The 17,735-nt window shown below is 41.5% G+C and overlaps 2 protein-coding genes and 1 non-coding gene across 7 annotated transcripts; 2 read left to right on the top strand and 1 right to left on the bottom strand.

The window, feature by feature from the left end:
* Positions 1 to 8: 8 nt before the first annotated feature.
* Positions 9 to 14,001, bottom strand: LOC144049329 (junction-mediating and -regulatory protein-like). Its single transcript, XM_077562150.1, has 10 exons — positions 11,950 to 14,001; positions 8,971 to 9,144; positions 7,370 to 7,520; positions 6,961 to 7,130; positions 6,733 to 6,898; positions 6,239 to 6,408; positions 5,599 to 5,682; positions 5,426 to 5,518; positions 4,838 to 5,354; positions 9 to 2,804 (listed from the first exon to the last, which is right to left on the bottom strand). Exons 1-10 carry the CDS (start codon positions 12,751 to 12,753, stop codon positions 2,494 to 2,496), a joined length of 2,640 nt encoding a protein of 879 aa, XP_077418276.1. The 5' UTR covers positions 12,754 to 14,001; the 3' UTR covers positions 9 to 2,493.
* trnaq-cug (transfer RNA glutamine (anticodon CUG)) lies at positions 8,230 to 8,301 on the top strand. Its single transcript has one exon. It is a non-coding gene; the product is annotated as a tRNA-Gln (tRNA).
* cenph (centromere protein H) lies at positions 12,248 to 17,669 on the top strand. Of its 5 annotated transcripts, none has more exons than XM_077562163.1 (10): positions 12,248 to 12,868; positions 15,481 to 15,589; positions 15,658 to 15,713; positions 15,791 to 15,836; positions 15,911 to 15,979; positions 16,721 to 16,777; positions 16,849 to 16,912; positions 17,040 to 17,091; positions 17,171 to 17,331; positions 17,446 to 17,669. In XM_077562163.1, the coding sequence occupies exons 2-10, from the start codon at positions 15,489 to 15,491 to the stop codon at positions 17,536 to 17,538; spliced, it is 699 nt and encodes a 232-aa protein (XP_077418289.1). In that variant the 5' UTR covers positions 12,248 to 12,868; positions 15,481 to 15,488; the 3' UTR covers positions 17,539 to 17,669. The 5 variants fall into 5 exon arrangements, with proteins under 5 accessions (XP_077418289.1, XP_077418290.1, XP_077418288.1 ...); XM_077562164.1 differs by lacking the exon at positions 12,248 to 12,868 and adding an exon at positions 13,588 to 13,889 and having other exon boundaries at positions 15,487 to 15,589; XM_077562162.1 differs by lacking the exon at positions 12,248 to 12,868 and adding an exon at positions 13,589 to 13,832.
* The last annotated feature ends 66 nt before the right edge of the window (positions 17,670 to 17,735 follow it).

Raw genomic sequence — 17,735 nt, 5'->3', positions numbered from 1 at the left:
TGAATGTATTTGCATTGCAAGGTTTTATTTAAATGCAGGTCAAGGTTGTAAAAACAAACAAAATTGGGGCAACATGTCGAAGCATTTAAATGTTGCTGTGTGAGGTGATTATTCATTTTCAAGTGCCTTTTTTTATACCGGAATAACATCTAGTCAGGCCACGCGAGTCAACAACAAAAAAAAGATGTTCACATTTGGCTGAAAATAGTGAGGAAGAGACAAATGTGAATCAATGACATGCAAAGCAAATACAGTCAGCTGACGTTACATTAAAGCTTGTTAGGAAAGAATGTATGTCATCTGGATCACAGTGCTTCACAAGATGAATTGCGCAGGTTGCTTTCTATTCATTGGCAATAGGATTGCTGATCCTGCTCAGTTTTATGTGACATGAGGGTATGGAATGTGCTTGTACATTAGGGTTAAGATTCCAAGAAGCAGTTTAACCTCATGCATTAGATATTGTGCCGACAGTGACAGACAAGCCGCTGTCTGCCAATCAGACTTGTAAACTTTTGTTCGGACTTTAGAATGAGAAAGGTACATTGGTGATCCGTGCATGTCGAGCAACAAGCGCAACAAGAATATTGAGAGTACATGCTGTAGTCACTTTACTCGGTTAGTAGCCACATTTTTTTTAGCAATAGCCCAATATTAACTCATTCAGTGCCAATGGCGGCTATAGACGTCAAAGATCCATTTCAACCGGGCTGGCACTGAACGAGCCATGTGTTCCACAATCTGGGATTTGAAACTCACTCAGCTTACTGTTGACAATTAAGTCAGCATATTAAAAGCAATATAACTTTTAACCCTGGAGAACCCACGGGGTCAAATTTGGCCCCTATAAATTCTGCTACCCAAATAACAAATTCCTTTTTTTTTTTTTTTTTTTACAAATTTAACTTCAAAAGTCCAGAGTGCCACTTCTGACCCCTGCATGGGGCCATCTAGTGGATGAATATTGCACTTACATGAGCCAGAGTGGTGGTGACAAGATGGCTGGCAACATGCTGTTTTGTTGAGCTGGAAATCAATCCAAACAAAACCATCTTCTCAGCAAACCATCAGATGGTGAAATTGTGTTTTTTTTGTTAATCTATTTCATATCATGTTGCAGAATGCCTTGGAGTTTGTTATATATATCTATTTTTTTTTTTGATGAATTAGCAACTCTGAACAAGTTTTAAAAAAAGGGTTAAAATTGAAAAAAACATATATTTTGGTGTTCAGTGAACTTATGGCAGTCATTTAATGTATAATTCATAATTTTCCAAAGAAGAAAAGGGTTCTTGGGTTCTCCAGGGTTAAGTGAGTTCTGGAGCTTGAGGTGAGAATGTTAAAACAATAATAATGGAGCTGCTCTAAGTCAAATCATTGCATAATGTGGCCATTAACATTTCTGCACACGTTGGCTGACAACTTAGCGTGTGGGTAGCATGTGAGTGAGTAACTCACTTCCAGCTGAGCGTGACTGCCTACTCAAGTGTGTGTGTGTGGAAAGAAGCAAGGGTGAATAAATAGCAGTCATCAGTGAGTGCTGGAGAGCCTCCCACGTTCTATACAAAAACTCGGGAATCTCCTACAGTTCTTTGCAAAGCCTTCACATGACACGTTTCGCTCCTTCCATAACCCGTGAAGTGATGCTCTCTACGGCTCCAGTTAAGCAGATGGTCATCCTCGCTGGATGAGGAACATGGGGGTGATGAAGCCAGAAGAGGACAGGAGGGGGGAGGGGGGATGGAATCTGGTGACATACTAAAGGATTTACTGCTTATGTGCAATGTCACATTAGACAAGCAGCGTGTCGCTTATATCCCCTGCGGAACATCACGTATGTGACGCCCGCGTTCAGCGCCCGCCCCCTTACAGACAATTTTAAGATGGTGACAATGGTAATGATTCATGGCAATGGTTGGTCATGTGATCTCATTTTAAATCAGAGGGATTTGCATTCCTATAATCCATATGACCCCAATTTACAAACCGAGCCCATAAACGTTTTTGTCAGTGTCAATTCTGCTGGAATTTCATATTAAGGGCCAGTGCAGCGGGTTCATAAAACGTGTGTATATGTGGCTACAAACTACGATTGAATAACGATAAATAAATATGGCATCATTACAGTGTGACAGTATACAGTACAATAATTGTGGAAAATTTGTGCAGCGTGGAAAATTTGAATAAAAAAATGAATAGGGTGACCTATATTTGGTGATATTTAGTGCGACCCTTCCCGCCCTTTTGTGATGTCACTATGCGTAGTCAGGTGTGGTGTAATACAAGTAATGGCTTGGCCCTTTAGAGGTACAATGTCACTAGATGGTAACCTCAAAGGTAGTGCGCTTTTGGGAACATACCTGCACTTTTCTGGACCTGGAAAGCGCACAAAGTCAAATAATTATTCCAATAGGGTACAGCGGAGTAGAATGTACCATGAGGGACGGAAATGCACTCCTATATGTGACTGTGTAGTGTCATTAGTTTCAAACTCTAGCTTTCCCAGTCCGGCCCACCTAAGCCGTCGTCATCAGAGTCCGACTCCGGCGAGGCCTCCTTGATTCGTCGAAGCGCTTCATAGATGCTCCTGGTCAGGGGGTCTCTGGAGGCAGCGATCTCCTCCTGGCCTTTTCTTTCTTGAGGGGGGACTTGCCTCAGTTTGACCCCCTTGCGGATCTGAGCTAAGATGCTGTTGGAGTCGTCGTCGCTTTGGGCAGCAGGAGGGATGGCCCGTTGGTCGACCTTCTTCAGGTGGAAACTGCCTCTCTTCAGGGAGGCCAGAACTTCGTCCATAGGGGAGCTCCCTGTGTAGTAGGAGGCAGGAAATGACGGGTTTTATTCCTTTGATCAGTGCCAAGGTCGAGTTATGTCGTTAGATACGTTTTTTTTTTCTTTGGGAGGGGTTGATATGGGTCTGATGCTCCATTTTAGACTGCAAGCGTTTGAAGTAATGAGCCAAACTGCCAGCAGAAGGTTGCAGTGCACCATTTTAGATGGAAAAAAAGCTAATTTGCCAACTTGGTAGATTGGGTGTATTAATAATTATATAACACAACATTCTGTGGGTCTTATAATCAGTGAAAATACTCTAAAATCGCCAACACTCTCGGGTTGTGATCACTGATCAGTGCAAATGGTTTGCAACTGCCTCTGATACCGACTACTGCAGTAATTTAATTTTTTTAAAATTTTTAATTATTTTTTTTTACATATTTATTTTTTAGATGAAATATTGTTTAAATGAATTTATTATTTTGATTCAGAAAAAAAGAATAATTAAATATTCGGAGTCGGAGTCTAAAATTTTAAGTTGTCAGAAAAAAGAGATGAAATATAGATGAAAAGGTTTTAAAAATTAACTATTGAAAATGTCCAAAAATAATCACGAGAATTACAAAAGTATCCCAAAAATTGGCAAAAATGTCGGAAAGTTGATAGCAAAATAAAATGTCAAAAATATTCCATAAAATGTAAAAAAAAAGAGGAAGACAGTAAATTACCATAAAATATATTTGGAATTGTCCCCCCCCCCCTTCAAAATGTAGCTGCAAAATGTCTAAAACCAAAAGAAAAAAAATCCTGAAAAATGCTATGAAATTCAGAAAATTGAAAGTAAGGAAATTGATATAAGAAAAGGCAGGAAAGAAAATGTTCAAAAAGTAACCATGAAAATGTCCAAAAACAATAGAAGAAATCACGAAAATTACCAAAGGGTCCCAAAAATTGGCAAAAATGTCAGAAAATGTATAGCAAAGAAAACATATCCATTAAATGTCCAAAAAAGGAAGAAGAGCGGCAGAAAAACACCCTAATATGTTCATAAAATTGCTGAAAATATTTGACAGAAAGGCAGAAAAGTCTAAAAATGTATGAAAAACGAAGCATTAAAAAAATTACCAAAACAAAAAAAACAAAAAACAGAAGATATAAGGTAAAAGAAAATGAATCTCAAAGTATTTGTTATGGTGAAGCTCTAATTAGCTCTCAGTACATAAGACTAACATTAACACATTAGGTGCGTTTCCATTACCCTGAGTTTTGCGCAAAAGGCAAGCTGGTAATGGACACGAGATTTTCGAAAAAACTCTCAAATATCGCAAACGTTTTTACGCTCTCATGGAGGTGGTTTTTGAGACGTGTTGAAATAGAAGTATTTCGCAAAAGTGTAATGGAAACACATTTTGCGCATTCCCTGTAGTCATGTGACTTCCGCCCAGCACGGAAGAAAAGAAGTAGGAAGTACGGGGCCACTCGCTTTCGTGTCGGAGCTGCTTCCGGAGGGGATAACAAGTTTTTTTAAGCACAAAGCCATTCAGCTATGGAGCAAATATGCCGCCGTTCAATGCACGTTCCATATCGTTGCATGAGAAATGGCCAAACGAGCGACACATGGCGCACGTTGTCGTTGAAATCTATCCGACCACGTTATAAGCGCCAACATCAAATGCCCGAACCTGCCCGAAGAGGGGAGGGAGATGTTTTTAAAGTAATATTAAGAACTCCGGGCGTCTCTCTTCCATCATGAGCACCTCCTACGGAATTGCGAGATCCCGCGAGATGGGAGATTATGAGAATTGCGCCTCAGAAGCAAAACGCTCTTAAAAGGAAACACCGGCAAGTCAAAATTGTACTTTATCGAAATAGTACAATATCGCTTTTATTTTTGCGAACAACTGTAATGGAAACGCACCTACTGTTTCGTTTTGCGGCTCCAGACAGATTTTTTGTTACTTATTTGGCCTAAAATGGCTCATTTGACAGTAACGCTTGCTGACCCCTGGACTAGTGAAAAAGGCTGGTTGAAAAGAAACCAGAACGCCAAATATGGTCGCAGTACCTTGTCTGTTGTGGCCCTCAAAGCCCGGAGTCTTCCTCAGCTTTTTGCGGGCGCTCACCAGCTGGCTGCTGTCAAAGAAGCGAGGATGGAAGGGGCCGAGTGGAGAGTGAGGGCGCCCCTCAGCCTTCTGCGCTTGTCTGCCCGGGCTCTCAGAGGGGGACACCTGTTCTCGTATTGGCAGGAGAGGCAGAGGAGGGGGTGGAGGCGGAGTTGAGGCCGGGGACGCCAGCAGTGACGAAAGGGAGCAAGGAGAGCAGAAGGAGTCTGCGGGACTGGGCACGGGCAGAGGAGGAAGCGACTGTGCTGCCAGGCCGGTGACGGGCTGTGTGGTGAGCGTGGAGCTGGGGTCCGTCTGCACGCTGGTGCTGAGGCGCAAGGGCCGGCGGGCCGGACCGGGGTTGCAACGCTCCTCCCTTTCGCCTTCACCATCCGTTTGCATAATCCGGCCGCGCTCTCGCTTTCTATTGTGGGCCGCACGCAAACGCGCGGACTTGAGGATCACCTGACCCGGGTAGCGCTGGACACACACACACATGAAGATCAGCTGGGAAAAAGAAGGGGAATTCCAGCTCACGCCATCAAGAGTACCTGCTTGAAAGTGCGAAGTCTATCAAGCGTCCGCTGTCGTTCCTGACGGACTCGGCTATTCTTTCTCTCATCTTCCTCTTCATCGTACATCGGCTGTGAAATTCAGTGTGACAAAATACACAGATGCATGTCGTGTGTCTAACAAGGTGCTTCATAGAAAAATAATCTTCTACCTGTAAGATCTGCTGCGATAAGGAGTCTTTCTGTGTGCTCTGACGCATTTGCTGTTTCTTAATGTGGTTCGATACGCAGATTTCCTGCAGAAGGACAAGAGGACACTTAATTAGGACCGTGCAGGTGCATGGTATATTATGGACTTCCCAAAGGAGTTCGAATACAAATTTCAATATGGGATTGTTAACAGGTTAAGATGTGTGCCGCATCATTTTTGTCCATTTGGTGAAAATAGACCTTTGAACCTGGTGGAGATATGCAGTCTTAAACATTTACAGCTTAAGGCAGGTTAGATTCGAGACTTTTTAAATTCCATTTGAAATGACATTTAAGACCAACTTCACGATGCTCCCAATGTCCCATGTTGCCCAAATTTTCTACAGTGCATCTGCTATTAAGAGTACCAACTAAAACCGCATCATTGTTTTGTTGGTTCTGCTACGCTATCAAGATTGTGTGATATTACCATGACAGTCATTTGCTCAATTATTTTTCTAAGAATGTTCATTTATTTGGAAATTTGAGACTATTTACGATGATAAAATCGAACTTAACAAGACTTTTGAATTTGAAAGACTGATCTACGACATTTAATACCAATTAAGGCCTTGTTGTTAAATTCATGAAGTCAATGCACACCCTCTTGTTCTTCAGGTAGGAGCGCTTGGCAGTGATGCGTCCCCTTCGCGCTTCCAGTTGTCGCGCGCTGACTTGAAGCCGGTGCAGTTCTTCCTTCTCAGCAGTGTCTTCCTCCATTATATCATCAGCGCTTTCAAAAGTGTCGTAATACACCACCTCGTTCTGGTGCTCTGCAAACACGTACGCAAATGCCACATTGGTTTTTATTTTGTATTTATTACAATAAAAGAAAACAGCAGGCATACTGTATGGTTACAAGAAAACGCAACATTTGAACATTTATACCCCCCTTTAAGAGGAAAATATCTACAATTCACACTTAAGTTATAGCCTATCAGTTTGAAATTGAATAAATATACAAAAGTCTCTTATATGTTGTGTATATTTTTGCACATTGATCAGCACGTTTCTACACACAGCAGGCTATGGAACAATAATTACTTAACACACTGAAGATGAGAGCAAGTTTTCAACCTGCTAGAATGAACTCATACCTGCCATCTGTCTTCGAATGCTGTCTAGCTGAGCGGTGAGAAGCAGCTCCTCGCACTGAAGGATCTCAGCCTGGATGTCATACAGTTGGAGCTGCAGCTCATAGTACTGCGACTCCATGTGGTCCAATAGGATCATCGCATCCTCGCTGCTACATAGGCTCTGCATCTAAGCGGAGGAGCTCATATTCATGTATGGCTAAATGTTATGGAAAAGTCCCTTTTGCATACCTCCTCTCGAAGGGTGTGTTTCCTCTGCTCCAGGCTGATCTCTCGGGCTCTCTGCAGTTGCAGGGTTTCCTTGGCGACAGAGTAGCGGATTCTCTCCATGCGCTCCACCGCTGCTGTCCATGAGGCCTTGCCAAACTTGCGCTGGTCCAACTTCATACGCTCATAAACTCCTGTAAACATACAAACACACACACACACAAAGAAAATTATCAAAGTGAATGTAAGCAACTAATAAGATCAAAGATTGAGTTAATTAGATAAACAGTAGGTTAAGGATGAGAGTGAGACATCTAGTGGTCATTTTAGGGAAGTTCTATCTAGTAGATGGATGGATGGATGGATGGATAGATAGATAGATAGATAGATAGATAGATAGATAGATAGATAGATAGATAGATAGATAGATAACCTTTCTGTGCTTTCGCAGTTGTCTCAAAGTATTTTACAGTGAATTCCTGGATAATAAGGACAGCTTCTTGAGCTTTCCTCTGCCAATCAGTGTCCTCCTGCTGGAGGGTATAAATGCGCCTCGGGCCCAGGTAATCATTCTCCATGGAGATCTGGTGAGAGAGGGTTAAGCTTGATACGTTATGCGTTCACCAATAAACCACAACGACACTAAAAGTTGTTTTCTCAAGTGAAAGCGGCAGAGTACTGAAAAAAAAGAAGAAGCATTTTTCATAGGATTAACTGCATGGAATAATATGAATTTAGAATCTAATGAGTATATGCCAGGTGTGGACAAAGTATGACCTGGTGGCCTCTGGCGGTAATGCAACTGACAAAAGAGGGTCAACATCAAGGGATTTTGGGTGCCAATCCGAGTCGAACCTGAGTATACGTTGAAGGACAAGCCAAACTGTGACAAAAAAAGTGTGCTGAAAAAAATATGATACTTGCCTTTTTATTTTATTTATTCAAATGTGCCAAGTTTGTTAACAGCACTCTTCTCTGTGGTTTGTCAAATGTAAGTAAAAAAAAAAAAAAAAAAACTTTAGAGGGCTTTTGAATTAATTAAGAATGATATTGTTTCAAGTCACCGTTGGTGTAACTGCTCATTTGCCTGACTTCCGTGTAGGTAACGTGGATTCATCTTCTACTCAGTGGTGTGAATGTGAGTGTGAAAGATTGTCCGTCTCTGTATGTGCCCTGTGATGAACTGGCAGGTAGTCCACAGAGTAGTCTGCCTTTTGCCTGAAGACAGCTGGGAAAGGCAACTGACTCCCACAAGCGGTAAAATTGCATCTTCGGATGAACTATTGAACAGGTGGTTCCATGGTGTAATGGTTAGCACTCTGGACTCTGAATCCAGCGATCCGAGTTCAAATCTCGGTGGAACCTAAGACTTTTATTTCAGCTCTTTTTTTTTCTTCTTCTTTTTTTTTTTTTTATCTGCGGCGTAATCCGATAACAGCAGACAAACCATAATTTATTTATATGTCTCTGAGTCGGCAGGTAATTGGAGATCCACTGAACGTCACTCACTGCCCACTTCGACGTTCAAGTGCTCTTTAAAAACATCATTGGGCACGCCTGCACAAGTTAGACACAGTCAGAGAGGTATTTATAGTGGTGGGGGTTGTAAAGTAATTAGGGGCATTACAATCAATTCGTTCATCGCTAAGAATTCTGCTGACAGTGTGGGTAGGTCGAATTGTTAATAATAAAAACAAGTAAACTACTTTTTCTTTTTTTCTTTAAGCACTTGAGTCAATATTGAGTGCACTATTGCAACCAGCAGAGGCGCTGTTGAGTCAGTCTCAATGAATATGGCATCAAAAAAAGTGGAGAACATTCATCTAACTAAAATAATAGTCAGCAGATTTTCTTCTTATATTTTCTTGAACACACATATTATTGAAATTATTTTTGCTTGGCACATAACATTCACAACACACTGAAGAGAGCATGTGATACTTATACGATGGATATACGATGCCCTTTTTATGCTTTTGAAGGCATTGATTTAAGTAGAAAAACTTGCCTGGCATGTTGGTGTAAGTGTGTTACCTTGATCTGTTGCCTCCGCAGCATGGCTAGCTCCCTCATGTCTCGGAATGGCTGCAGCAGATACTGGTACAGTTGGGTGGAGGCCTCCAGCAAGCATCCGTAGGCCTGGTCCTCCTCCTCATAAAGGTCCAACAAGTCAACCATGCTGTCCATGCTCCTGTGTTTGTCCAGAAGCTGCAAGGAATGGGATCAAACATATGCAAGTTGTAGCAAGACTTTCTACAGGGTTTTATAGTCTGTCAAATCTAAAAGTCAGAGTAAATTCACAAGCCACCATAATATTATAGCATACAAAGAGCATAGTGGAAAAAAAATATACTGTATTATTAATCCATCAATAGAAACGCACACTCCACTGACTAAAAGAAGGATGCTTTGCGTATCTGTAAATACTGCCAGCAGAACAAAGCGCAAACACTCAATGTTGAATGTGATCTACTACTGGGAGAAAGATCAATAGTCACACTTTTGTTGCCAGACTGAACAGGCTAAATGAAGCCCTGAAATAAGTCAACCCTCATAGAGGATCGATAGGACAGCGTGTGTGCATGTGTGCGCGCATTGTGATGTGTCTTCTTGTGGCCTCATTTCACTACCACAATTTGGACAGAAAGCAGACAGAGAAGGTGTAATAATCTTTAACAAATATTTATTGGATAAGTGACATTATGTTTTTGTTGTTACAGCTGTTTTGAGCATATCTGAATTAAAGGGCAAGTCAACCTTAAACATTTCTTAATATGTTATACAGTATGTGACCACACTAGTTTAAAACATGACATTCTGATTAATATTACATTTGTGGAATATGGGTGATGAATTTTGCCACTTCATTTCTTGACAATAATTCATTACATGTGACCTTACTTGTCTAAACATGACATTTTGCGGAATATGAGTTAAGCAGCAAAATCCAGAGTGACGTTTTTAATCTATCTCAGGGCAGACATTTTGCTACTTGCTGTCGACTGAAGATGACATCACAGTTGCTCAGGGCTCAGGCAACGACCAATCACATCTCACCTGTTTTCTGAAGCTGAGCTGTGATCGGTTGTTACCTTAGACCTGAGCAGCTGTGATGTAATTTGCACTTGACAATAAGTGGCAAAATGGCCGCCTTGTGATATTGATTAAAAAAAACTGCTGGATTTTGCTGCTTAACTCTTATTCCACTGACGCAATATTAACCACAATATCGTATTTAGACTAGCAGGGCTGCATGAACATTAATATTATATTAACAAATTTTGGGGGGTTGACTTCCCTTTTAATAACAGTGAGAAGTAAATGATTTTAATCGTGGCTATTTCATCCACTGATGCAGCCTCTCACCAGCTTATTCAGAGGGCTTATGGTGCTGTTCAAAGTGCATTCTGTTGAGTATATACATCGATCAACACACAGTCAATGAGTATTAATAGTCATTCTGTTCATACAACAAGCAGTTAATCAATCGCTCTAGACTAGCCTGTTAAATAAAAGAGCTCAGTACACATTTTGCTTTATGTGGCATTGTTACATTACTTAGACTAAGGAGCAGTCTATAGTGGCGTTAAGAGAAAAATGTGAGAATAGAAGTTGGGGAAGAATATACTGTACCAACAACAACAACTGAAGTTATGTGATTGTTACGCTACAGCAATTGATACACACAGTCAAGTCTTCACATTGGCCAAAGGTTTGAGTGTGCATGTTTGTTTATCTTTCTGTGCCGTGTACTACTGAGATAGACACTATGTAATGAGGGTCAGCAGTATAGAAAATGGATGGATGTGGGTAGTTACACTGTGGGATTGGTGGAAGACAAAAACAAGCAAATCCCATTACAGAAACAACTACAATGAACACAGACCTTCGCAAAGGCCCAACAATCAATGCAGATCAAATACCCACTTCCTGCATATGCCAGAATTGTTTCATTATGATCCAATGGTGGGTTCAGGGACTTAATCATGATTGCCAAGTTCCAAAATCGTTACAGAAGAGGTAATGCTTCTCTAGGAATGACAGATCTAAGGATTAAAAGTGCCATTTTTAAAGATAAAGGATCAACGGAGATACTGATGTGATGGTCTAACAAAGCAAAACTGTATTTTTTTCTTGCATAGTATTATAGCAACGTCCGCTACATCTCACTTCCAAACATGACTGCAGCTACCAAATATTTTTGGACTCGATTTTTCTAACAATTTTTCCCATTTATTTATTACTGTGTCATCAAATAAAAATGTATTCTGCATGAACAAAATGTGCATGTGAGGTGCAAGTATTAAACATTGTCCACTTGTCTAAAAAATATGTTACTTTGAGTCTGAGGCTTTATAATCTGGGGCCTGACCTGGCGAATGACGTGGGCGCCAGCAAATGAGTGTAAAGTTAGCTGTTGTGAGCTGTGAAGGAGAATTAAAGTGGAAGTTAACCTTACACATTTCTTGACAATAATATATTATATGTGACCGTGTTTGTCTAAACATGACGTTTTGCGGAACATGAGTTAAGCAGCAAAATCCAGAGTGACGTTTTTATTTATCTCAGGGCAGACATTTTGCTACTTGCTGAAGACTGAAGATGACATCACAGTTGCTCAGGCACCGACCAATCACAGCTCACCTGTTTTCTGAAGCTGAGCTGTGATTGGTTGTGTCGACAGCAAGTGGCAAAATGGCCGCCTCCTGACATTGATCAAAACTGCTGGATTTTGCTGCTTAAATTATACTCCACTAATGTAATATTAATCAGAATACCATATTTAGACTAGTTGGGGCTGCACCGAAAGATTTTTTTGGGGGGGGTAACTTTACCTTCAAGTACTGTTGTGATATGTTAGTTTTGCTTATAGTAGCCACACTGCACTTTTTTAAGAGTGAAATGATCACCAATTTTCAACATTCTCTTTCTTTTACACTCTTACCTTCTGGTTCATCACCAGCGCACCAACTTGACCATGGGAAAGTGATAAGAGTGGAAAGAAGCTCTCACCTCTTGCAGGTGTTTACTTTCCCGGAGAAGCACCTCTTCGTATCCACACTGCCTCAGCTCGCTCAGGCTCTCGTAGTACTCGTCTGGGTCATCATTTTCCGTGAACAGAACCTGCGAAAGGATCTTCCAGCCGCATATATCAAGCGCATGGCCAAGGTAGAGCTGCAACTTGGCGCACAGCTCATCCATTTCAGTCTCGGGGATCTCCGCCTGTCCAAACAGCACCGTCCACATCCCGCTCGGTTCTTCCGGAAAGACGGGGAGGCAGGGCTCCAGTTCCGAGTTGACCGAGCAGAGCTGCTGATGGACAGCCCGTAGGTCCTGGAAAGAAAATAGGCCTGCCCAGCTGCAGTCCTCCCGGCTCAGAACATCCTCCAGGTCCAACGTGTCCACAGGGGGCAGCTGCTCCTGTCGCTGTGACTCTGCATCACAACTGACGTGAGATGACACATAGTTGACCACAGTTTTGATTTTAACAGGGCTTAGTTTGGAACCTGGGAGCTTGCTTTTAAGGCCTTTTACCGCAGCCTCTCTGGCTCCTGAGCCGAGGCTCCTGGACACTTTGTCTCCTGCGGGACTTCCGGGCCATCTTGTTTTGTCTCCATCCTCCGACGCAGGGTCTCTGCCACTGGCGCCAAAGCTTCTTCTCTGCACCGTCCTATTGTGACACGTTATGGCAAATTTGCCTTCCACTTCGTTCCAGGCTACGATAAAGACAATTTTGTGTTTCTCCTTCTCCTCGAACGCATTTGGGCGAACGGCAACCCAGCCCGACTCGAAATTATCCTCCATTGTGAATGACATCTCTGCAAAGTGATGAAACTACACCGCTATGCGCATGAAGGCATCACCGCGGCTCTGGTGGAGTTAAAAACATTTACCAACAGCTGACTAGCTCGTCCGACCATCCTTCGCTTAGGTGGGTGTTATGGGAATAGTGCGGTGTCATTTCCATCCACTTGGATGTCAGGCAGCCAGTGTCCGTTAGCTTCATCATTAGCATAGCATTGGAGCATCTCGCGCAAGTGCGCACTGTTTAACGCTTTTAACGCACTGTTTCTCATCCTTACCACAGTAAACTGATGCAAACATTCCCACAATACATCCTTAAAACGCAAATAAATGCCGCCATGAAAACAGGAGTCCCGCAGTCTTCTGTGAGGTTAGCGTTTCCTCTGAGCCAATAACGTTGACATGTTTACCTATACATGTCAGCTCAGCTGACCACCGGACCACAGACTATAAATGATGATGCCTTCAAAGACGGTGGGAAAAGTGGTAAATGTGTCAAGATATAATTTGACCTTTTATCTAATTTGTTGTAAAAAATAAAAAATAAAAATCACTTAATGGAGGGGTTGCAATTATTACTATTGAATAATTGTATTGTAGCTGCCATTGTGCTAATTATTTTTATCATTTACATTTATTAGTATGGAATTTACTCCTTGTTTTTATTTCTTTATACGTGTGTAAGAATTTGAAATATAAACAAACTTCATTTTATTAAGTTATTTTTAATGAAGCTAAATCCATACGCACTAACAGAAAAGAAGCAGTTCCATGTGTTGATTCAGGATAAGTAGTTCGTATAATGGCTGTGCGGATGGATGTTTATGCTTCTAGAGACGCCAGGTGGCAGCAGCTTCATTTTATGCCTCTGACGGGCCATCGTTGGCGGTGATGACGCAATTAAATATGTCACTTCCGGGCGGGTCAATTCAATGTAACCAACGTACGCTGATGTTTGTTTTGCTGAAAATAACGAAAATAGACCATAGCATAAAACGTGTGCTAATTGTTTTGGGGTTTTTTTGCGCTGGTTGCTGCATCATTAGCCCTTGACAGTACGCTTTTTCAACATTAGATTCTCCTTTACCAAGGTAACTTTCATTGTACGAAGTGGATATTTAGCCGCGACCGTGGACTTACCTGTTGTGGTGAGTCTGTAGTCACTTTTGTTGGTTTGTTTCTTGCTTTTTTTCTTTTCTTTTTTCGTGTTTAGTATTAACTCTTTCACTGCCACTGACGTTTAAAGACGTCAAGTAAAAACCTACGCTTCACTGCCAATGACGTCAAAAGACGTCATCCAATGATTTTTTTTTTTTTTTTTGAAACGGGTAGAGGAAACCCTCCCGCATGTCTGGTCAAAGTTTCAAGTCTGTCTGTTGTGCCTAAGGACTATTTTTGGCCCCTAGAGGGCAGCGATGACTCTCTTTTGACAAGATCGGGTGGGCGTCAGTAGAGGCGGAGCTAGAGCGTCGAGCAGGAGATGAGAATGGAAGACAAAGGAAAAATGGCGGCCGGTCGCGAGGATCTCACACCCGAGACGTTTTTTTCAAAGACCAAAAGCATCGCTGAAAAAGCACATTGTTGACGATGATCATCATAGATGATGAAGATGAGGGTGACTCCGTGGTTGGAAAGCATTGACGCGGCAGTAGAAGACGTTAGATGGAGCTAGATGGAGGAGGGAACGGGCAATGGCGAGCGTTTGCAAGCAGCTCTACACTTACAAGACGAAAGGCATCGACCAACGCTAAAATAGTGCATTGATGACGACGGTGATCATACTCGATGATGATGAAGGTGAATCCGAGCTTGACGGCGAAATTGGAACCGCTGACGCGGCGGCTATTACGGTGTCGTAACGCGGAGCGCAACCGAGCACGCACAGGCGGACGTTCGATCGGACGACGGAGAGTGCCCCGAGTCCAATGCATATTCATCGGAGGAGTGTGTACAGTCTGCTACTTGCTTTTTATTCCCCGGAAAAAAAGGCCGTCAAGAAAGTGTAACGTTTGCACGCAAAACGGACCAATGTGAAAGTGAAAGTAAACTGTTGTACGAGTCCAGCGGCGTCTCCTTGCACGCAGGGGAGCGTTACAAAAGGAAAAACTGTATTTGAAACATCCACATAATTGTAAGTAGTACCACAGTTGCACACATTTGGAAATAGTTTGCGAAATTGTTTTGTCAAATTGTTACACTGTTGAATGGAAATAAACGTATTTTGCAATCAAAAAACACTTTTTCATTGTTGGTGAAAGCGTTTTACAGAAGTAAAGCACTATTTAGGTGTTTGTGGCATCATTCATGGACAAAAAGAAGTGTACAATTCACTAGAGTGCATGAAATAACATCGTTTCACAAAAAGCTCTTTTTCTCCGTTTTTTGTTTCAAAAGAGAGCATTTCGGTGAAAGTAACCATTTTCTATTGTTGATTACTGAAGAACGGAATAAGGTAGAAACAAACTTTTTTTTTCTGATGAAAGCTGAGAGTCCAATCTTTCATTTGGTAGTATGTGTGTTTCCATAGTCCAAACACAACATTTTCTGTGGACCTTGAAAGATCACTCAAAATGCTTAAATCGGCTGGCAGTGGGGACAACCCGTTTCTGAAAACGTCTGGCAGTGAAAGAGTTAATGATTCAATGCGTCTTGTTAGCGTTCTTTGGGAAACTAAACAACTTTTTGCTTTTGGATCCTCAATCCCGCCACATCCTGACATTCGAATTTGTTTCTGCCAAGCTGTAGTAATGGAGCCATCTGACAATACGGCAAACATCAACCAAGAGGAGGACGTAGTCGTATACGATGGATGCAATGGCCAATCAGACACCTCACTAGACATGCTAAAGTGAGCCACTGTAATAACAAGTATCCTAGTATGTCATATTTTATTATTGTATTTATTGACACTTTCAGAATACAAGAGCAGCTCTTTAACCTGTGTTTTGAGATGGAAGTCAAACTTAACAGAGGTATGGTATCATTTCCATCCCTTTTTGACAAATTCCTGTCTTGAGAACAAATGTGAATATCAGCTTTTCTCTTGCAGGCAAAAACCTGAGACCACGCTCTGCGGCTGAAGCAGAGAGAGAGTTGTGAGTGTTTGATTGGTTGACCAGTCGTCCTGTTGTTGAATAGCTGATGCTTTTTCAGATGTTTGTCTTTACAGGGCAGGCAATGTCACTGACCTGGAAAAAATCAAGGCGCGGCTTTTTAGCACCACATTGGCTTTGCACAGGTGAACCACTAGTTAAGTCATTGTCAAAGTGATATTAGTCTAACAATATATTTATTATTGTAGTGAATGACATAGCGCAAGGTGGCTACACTTTATAAATAAGTTCACAGATTTATTTAGGTACAAATTAACTTATATGCAATGCATTTTATTTGAATCATTTATTCAAATACAGTTTTATCCAATCTACATGAGATTGTTAAAGGGGAAGTCAACCCCAAAAGTTTCTTTGCAATAATTATGTTTTATGCAGCCTCACGAGTCTAAACGCAGTGTTTGTGGAATAGCAGCCAAATCCATCCGTTTTTAACTTTTATCCATCTCAGGACGGCCATTTTGCCAATTGGTCTCACCTTAAAATTACATCACAGTTGCTCAGGGCTCAGATATTGACCATTTACAGTTCAGCTGTTTTCTTCCTCTCACCTGTTTTCTGCAACTGAGCCATGATTGGTCATTACCTGAGCCCTGAGAAACTCGGTCGACAGCAAGTGGCCAATTGGCCGCCCCCTGAGATGGATACAAATGGGTTGTTTTTGCTGCTTAACTCACATTCTACAAACACAATATTAATCAGAATGCCATATTTACACTGGTGGGGGCACATATAACATATTTTCAAGAAAAAAATTGGGCTGACTTCCCGTTTAACACAAACAAATTAATTTGTATTGGATCCCATTAAATTGTGCAGCTGCATTTATTCGTATACGGTCATCACTGACTCGAGCTGTGTTTTAGAATGCAGATGTGGCATGCCATTGCAGAGAAGCTGAAAGGAGATAATTCAGAGGCTGAGTAAGTTATCAGAAACAAAGTAGATTTATGACAAATGTTGCATGTCAGCTTGTTTACTGTTGTGTTTTCAGTGAACTGAAAGCCGTCACTGATCGCTGCATGAGGCTTTGCTCTCGCACAAAAACTGTTCAGCAGGTAAATAACTTTCACCGTATGTGGGTGTGTTTTTTTTCTTCTGAAGAAGGTGTTCTCTAAATGGAAAGATTTATTTAGCCTAGCCTGGGTGCTGATATGTTTTCTCATTTTTCCTTTTACGTGAAAGGAATCAAGGGCTCTTCAAGATAAAATAACAAACATCCAGAAAAAAAGGCTTGGTTAGTAAATATGGTTTACAACAAACATTTTCTTCACAGAACATGTTTACCGGTAATAAAATGTTTGCATTGCGTGTAGAGATAAAGCGTCTCATGCATGAGAAAATGAAAGAGATTGAAGACTTGAAGGTGAAGAAGGTGCACCCGGATGCAGAAAAGTACAAAGCTGTCATGGAGAAAGGCCGCACAAACCTGGAAGAATTGCAAAAGATGGTCATCATGGGGCAGGATGTATTTAGGGTAAAAAAAAAAAACGCACAAAAAAAACTTGAGTACTAAATTTCAGATAATTTATTTTAAGTTTGCCTAAAGGGAGTGACATAAGCAAATTTTCCCTTTTGTGTGAGTGTGTAGGGAGTTCTGTTGGCGTGCAAAATAAACTGGATGGAGGATGAAAATCTGCGAGACATATGCATGACCCTGGAGGAACTTCCCATCTCCGATTAAAAGAACCCATTCGTTTGTGCATACATGTCGGACTGTTTTACATGTTGAAGATTAAATCAAACAAAATATATCCACCCGCAACCCTTGTGAAGAATAAATGACTAAAGGAACCCATTTTTTTGGTGCATACATGTATGACTAGTCTGTTTTACGTTTTGAAGAATATCTACTGTACTGCACATGGCTATTCTACAAGT

The sequence above is a fragment of the Vanacampus margaritifer genome, chromosome 3 (genome assembly GCF_051991255.1).
Source record: "Vanacampus margaritifer isolate UIUO_Vmar chromosome 3, RoL_Vmar_1.0, whole genome shotgun sequence".
Taxonomy (NCBI): domain Eukaryota; kingdom Metazoa; phylum Chordata; class Actinopteri; order Syngnathiformes; family Syngnathidae; genus Vanacampus; species Vanacampus margaritifer.
The sequence above is the reverse complement of the archived record's forward strand: the minus strand, read 5'-3'. Positions and strand labels throughout refer to the sequence as shown.

Coding starts and splice junctions, on each gene's coding strand:
- cenph (XM_077562163.1), top strand. CDS start 15,489: ATGGAGCCATCTGACAATACGGCAAACATCAACCAAGAGGAGGACGTA. Junction 16,778..16,848: donor GGAGATAATTCAGAGGCTGA/GTAAGTTATCAG, acceptor TTGTGTTTTCAG/TGAACTGAAAGCCGTCACTG. Junction 17,332..17,445: donor TGGGGCAGGATGTATTTAGG/GTAAAAAAAAAA, acceptor GTGAGTGTGTAG/GGAGTTCTGTTGGCGTGCAA.
- LOC144049329 (XM_077562150.1), bottom strand. CDS start 12,753: ATGTCATTCACAATGGAGGATAATTTCGAGTCGGGCTGGGTTGCCGTT. Junction 7,131..7,369: donor AACTGCGAAAGCACAGAAAG/GTTATCTATCTA, acceptor GTATGTTTACAG/GAGTTTATGAGCGTATGAAG. Junction 5,355..5,425: donor GACTTCGCACTTTCAAGCAG/GTACTCTTGATG, acceptor GTGTGTGTCCAG/CGCTACCCGGGTCAGGTGAT.